Here is a 6,000-nt window from a genome sequence, read left to right as displayed (position 1 = left end):
TGCTGAACACTAGGTGTCACTTGTTAGACTGCTAATCCTCGACAGTGTGCGCTCAACAGGATATCAGGCGGAAAAGGACAAAGAGCGCTGCATACGCACAGGCTGAAAATGCAAATTTCCCTTTGGCTGGCTGGCAGTTTAAAATGTTGATGAAGTAATTAGTTTAATATGCGAAATGCCCCTGATGGGCGGCTGGAAGGGGGCGTGGCACATAGGGAAGTGTAATTGAAAATACTCACAGTTCTGGGCTAAAAGGGACAAGGGCAAAGTCGGGGCTTGGGCATTGTGAAACTTTTTCCATTTATTAAATTTGCCACACGAACAGCGCAGCGGATTCTGCCAAGGGAACTCTATGTGGGCAATGTTTAATTATTTGTGCGCACATGAAATTAAAGCTGTTACAAATTGTTACAGCCCATTCCGGTTATCAGTTTCTCAAACAAATTTCAATTAAGATAAGACTTTTTCCCGAGTTTCGAAAATTAGAAAGGAATATTTTTTGTAATTTTTTTCATTATACTCAGCGATTTGCCTTCGAAATAGAATATCAGAACAACTCTGCTTCTTGAGGACCAGCAAAAGTTTTGCCTTTTGAGCCAAAGTTGGCAGTTTGTTGTCAGTAATGTATTTTGCTCGAACTTGTTCAAAATATTATACATTTTGATTTACACGAAATCACAGTTTTCTTGCCATTCAGCAGCTTTTCAGTTTCAGTTACGTTTGTGTAGCCATACTTTAAGATAATTAGTTTTTTGAGTTTCGCGCGGAATGAATCTGATTAACTTCAATCATTACCAGGACTATGTGGACAGCTTCATAACCATCCAGGATATTCGCTATTTGGGCAACAAAGAGATCCAGAGGAACCTGATCCAGAATGCCTGCGGGAAGAATTGCCTGGGGAATCTGCTCACCCGAGAGCAATTCTACCAGCGCAAGGAGAAGGAGCTGGTGCTTCTGAAGCCAAGGGGACTACGAGGACTCCAACTTTTCGGCGACTATTTGAACAGCAAAGATGAGGTGCTCCAACAGTTTGCCAACCGGGAGAAGAAGCTACTCGAGAAGCACATTTCGGTTAGAAGATTACATATATGTGTAGTAAAATGTGTAAGTTTTATCATTTTTAGACCGTCGTCTACCTGGTGATGCGCTCGAAGAAGGGGCTAGAGATCTCCAGCTTCATGGACTTGGAGCAGAGTCTGCGGGAGTCGAGATTCGAGAATTTTACGGGCTGCGTAGACTGGCGTGGCATTTTTGAGGGCAGGACGAAGCTGAGGCCATCGAATACGCATCTCAGCTACTTCGACTGGCACCAGAATCGTGTGACCTTCAACAACAGCGACAACTTCCGGGTGCTGAACAAGAGGGCCCACAGTCTGCTGCTAAAGCACGTGGGGGACCACAAAATATTCTGTGTGAACGCCTCCTGCGACTGCGAGCACTCGAAAAGTGTCAGCCGCAAAACGTATTTCTCGCCCATTTATGGATATGTCATATTCTTCGACCACATAATCAGGCGCATTAATTAGCGGCGGCTTTAAAGTGTCAATGAACGTAATCGTGGTTAAATGAAATGTGCAAATAAATCGAAACGAGGGCGCATTTGTCCCTGACAGCTAACGTAAATTGCTTTTCATATCTTATCAGTTCAGTTCTGGTCTGGTCGGGCGTTTTTGATGGACGTTTCGAGCCCATCGAGTCCTCCGTCCATCAGGCGGCGGAAATTACCCGAGCTTTATGCCACTTTGTTGAGTTTATCGCAGTCAGGGAACTTCAATTGCATAAATTTATTAACTGTCGCCGGGCGGAATGGGGGCGTGGTTGGGCCTCCAACTTGACCAATATGTTTATGTTTGCGCATTTGCCATTGTTTGCCAACTTGCCTGTGTGTGGGTCGGCTTATGACGCTTTGTTAATTTTCCCAACAGTGTGTCTGTTTAATTGGCCTTTCCACTCATGCAAATCAACTTGGCCAAGATGTACACAAGGTTTAATAGAGAATTTGCTACGGCTTACACATTGGTGGTTAATGAGTTAAAAACATTAGTAGCAAGTCTTCATAAAAATTATATGAATGCAATTAAATCCACTCTGTTGCCAAGATACCATGTTTTTGGCGAAGCAAATCCAAATAAATATTTAATGCGCCTCCATTATGATTTAAATGCCACATGCAAAGGCAGTGCAATTTAATTTGCATATACAATTAGCTGCTAATTTACAACTTGTAGTCTCCACTGGGCCGTGGCTAAGTTCGCCCAGAAACAATTCAATTAAAATAAACATTAAGTGCTGCAGCCTCAGCTGCATTTGCCCAGCCCGAGTCCAGGTGCAAATGGAGGTCCTGGGCAGCAAGGATAAGTAATATTCCGCCCACTGGCGGACACAAAAGTCCAAATAAATATTTGCTCGGCTTCCCATAGTCAAGTCCACAGAGCCGTGAGCTGGTCTATGTGTCTTTGTTCTCCATTAAGATATGGCAAATTTGTTGCCCCCCAAAACACAAACAGGAGGATAGAAATTCAGAAATTCCCTTCGGCTGGCATTGAGATTGCATTTTACGGGCCAAATAAATTCCATACGATATAAACTACCAATTTGCCGCCAGACTGCATTTCCAAGACCAAAAGTCCGCTCTGCCAACCAGCCTGCCCATATATTTCGATTAACGAATGGGGAAAATAATATAATAATTGTGTTATATTTTCCACACCGTGTTTTTGCAATTGTTTTGACAAATTTCACCGATGATCATTGAGCTCTATTCAGGCCAATCAGCCGTATACAATTTAGACTTTCGACCAACGCAGTCAAGTGGTTTTCATTTAATATTGTGAAATCCAATGTATAAATTATGAATAAACATAAAGTCTGCTTGTGGCCAATTTAATTGGGCAAATGGCAAACAATAATGAAAATGAATAATTTAAGTGCCGGTGGAATTGATGTCAAAAAGCTCATGGTTATTTAAATGAAAGTGTGCACTTTCAAATAGCCCTGAGTCATTCCAAAGGCAACGATTTGCGCTCTAGAAGGCAAATTCTCTCCAATTTCATTAATGATTTAATCACCAATTTAATGATTTTTCACCAATTAAAATATATTTTCCTATTTTCCGTGTGTCTAAAATACACGTATTTTAACGAAAACGTACAAATTGAATACATTTTCCCTGGTTAGGCGCATTTCAGAGTGCCTAATGAGTATGTAGATCCTGTCAGCGTTGACTTGCTGTCAATTTGATTGCATTTATGCCCGACCTGTGGGTCACACAAGCTGGCAAATAATTTATGAGCTGACCCACTAAACTGGCCGCCTGCCGGGCCATATGTTTCATTTGTTATTGCTGGCTGGGCACAAAGAATATAATATTTCATAAGGTCGTAAGCTGTCGCAAAAGATGGCTAATAAATAATTTAGGCACTCAAGATTGGACATCTGGCGAAGTTACGTGCGAGGCCAAAACCCTTTCAATCCCCCGAAAATAAATACATAAAATGCCGCCATAAAGAAAACATCAACGGGCGGAAGTCGGGAAAATAAAGTGAGGACTGAGCGAGGGGCTGCATGCCGCAAATGCCAAGAGGTCCTTTCAAAGAAGGAGGTCCTTTTTGCAGGCAAAACAACAATCGTAAAATGTGACCAATAATGGAAATAATCAAGAAATGAATTAAATGAAATGTTGCGCAGCAAATGAAATTTTTGTTCCACTTTCCGCCGGCTGCCAGTTACTGTTCACGGTTTCTACTTGCCATAATGAAAGGAGCGGAAAGTTCCTGAAAAGGTGGCACGAACTTGTGTTAAGAAGACGAAAGTTTTCCATCACAGACAAAATAAGTTATATGATAAAGAAACAAGTAAATAAGACAATATAGTTTAACATGATTTCAGCCCTTAATGGAACCAGATTAAATCTAAAGTACTGAGTGGCTATAGTACTTTATTGCTTAGGCCATAAATATAATAATTTGTCTTTAGTATTCATATATTTTTATTGAGCCGAATATTCCATTATTAGAAGCAGCAAAGGCAACTAAAGAAACTAGTAATGAAATTCATCAAACAAAATCGGAGTACGCTCAATAGGAGTTGAAGAATGCTGTTTTTTGAATAATACGCATACGTCATGAATGCAATTGTGCAACTCGTATTAAAGCTTTCATTCAATTGGGAAACAAAACCGGCAACAAGAATGGCATGCGAAATAAGCCGAATTTATGGGCCAAACAAAGGCTTATGAACCACAAATCAAAATGCAATACAATGCGCCAAACAGGCAGCAGCAGCAGCTACAGCAACAACAATTGCCAGAATGTATCAAGTTAAAAGCAATTGTGAATTTTCTAACTGAAGTCATATTGTCTATACATTTATCAAATGTCTGTCTGTGCTTCAGTTTGTGTTTTGGCGGATGCCATAAATAAAACCCAGCCAGAAGATAGACACGAAAAGTGGGAGTCTTGAGTCGGAAATTGTTTCGCAACGTGGGAAATGTTTGATTTATGTCTCTGCCGCCAGTGACCTCCCATGGGAATGGGTCGCACAAGACACAGAACTCACAGAGCAGTTGTAAAATGTGTAATTGATGATGTGGCAGCAGGGACATAAAAAGGAAAACAGAATGCGAACGCAGGGCTTATGGGCTTCCGTCTAAATATGGTATTAATGCCTGGATTTTGTTGACATTTTCGACAAAACATGTACAAACTGCGCCAGCAAAGTGAACAAACTCCCGCACCGTCCTTCTGCATGATAAGTGCATTTGGAGTGCAGGACACGAACAGCGTGACAACATGCAAAGCGGGTGGGTCGAAAGCGACAGGATGGGCACCCAACTAAGCCAAACGGAAACGGAAACTGCATGCAAAAAGAAGAAGAAGAGCGGCAGCGGGCGAAGAAGAGATAGGAAATGTAATGTTGACCATTTGGCAAGCAGCACGAAAAGTCATTTTGTTCAGCTGCAAGGAAGGATCCGACACGGAACACCTTGCTTGTTATCCTGGTAAATATTTCCACCCGACACAAAAGCATATTATCTAAGCGGCGAGGGGGCGGTGGCCCTTCTAGCGAAAAATTCCCATTTGAAGCTTAACAAATTGATTTTTTAGTTGGAATTCCTGCCCCGCATTCGCCACGTTGCATGACAGTTGCTCATAGAAGAACTGGCGCACACATTTTTCTGGAGTGATATATGCAACCTTTGGTGGCGTCGTTGCCTTCATTGCTTAATGCACTGGAAACTGAAAAGCATTTACCCCCAACTCCTTTGGGGACTTCGGGCTGGCGCCATTGTTTGCTCTACACTTTTCGGGGCATAAATAAATTTTCATTAATTTATGTGCCGGCGACGACGCTCAACGGCAGTCTCATAATGTGCGGCATAAGTTTGCGCCCCAAAAAAGCTGAGGAGGCAGAGCAAACATTATGGCCACGACGGGTGCATCCTGCATCCTGCAGCCTGGAGCCTCGAAAAGTCGGCGGATATTAAGATGAATCTTTCGCCTGATATACAGCCAACTTTGGAATAGCTAATGAAGCCGGCACAAGCCATGAAAAGCTCGAGAGAGCCGCCAACCACCAAAATATTGCCTTGCATTTAAGCCATTTTTAGACTCTAAACGGTGTCACGCCCTCACAATTCCCGCTGGACTGCCCGAACTTCATTGTTGATTTTATACACTTTCCGTTTGAATGCTCTCTCCAGGGTGTTAATTAATTTTTGCATTCTTAATTTTCTATAGCAGGCAATCGAATTAAAGCCAACTTACGAGCTGCCGAACAGACCGCAGGAGCAACAACAGGAGCGCAGTAACTGCAGTAAAAACAAAAACCGAATCAGAGGCATTCATTCATCATTTTTCAGAAATAACTCAGTTTGCGGCACAATTAAGTGCATCGCATCTCGCAAAAAATAGAACAGTGGAGGAAAATAGTCCCTAAGTGACTTAAAATTGCTTATAAATGAATTATTGAATTCAAAATCATGTATTAGCCTTTGAA

At 42.0% G+C, this 6,000-nt stretch overlaps 1 protein-coding gene across 1 annotated transcript; it reads left to right on the top strand.

The window, feature by feature from the left end:
* Positions 1-652: 652 nt before the first annotated feature.
* Positions 653-1,612, top strand: LOC117146172 (cilia- and flagella-associated protein 299). The gene is made up of 2 exons (XM_033312133.1): positions 653-1,074; positions 1,128-1,612. The coding sequence occupies exons 1-2, from the start codon at positions 769-771 to the stop codon at positions 1,527-1,529; spliced, it is 708 nt and encodes a 235-aa protein (XP_033168024.1). The 5' UTR covers positions 653-768; the 3' UTR covers positions 1,530-1,612.
* Positions 1,613-6,000: the final 4,388 nt, after the last annotated feature.

The sequence above is a fragment of the Drosophila mauritiana genome, chromosome 2L (assembly GCF_004382145.1).
Source record: "Drosophila mauritiana strain mau12 chromosome 2L, ASM438214v1, whole genome shotgun sequence".
Classification (NCBI taxonomy): Eukaryota; Metazoa; Arthropoda; class Insecta; order Diptera; family Drosophilidae; genus Drosophila; species Drosophila mauritiana.
Note: the sequence above shows the minus strand (reverse complement) of the source record. Positions and strands in the feature narration are given on the sequence as shown.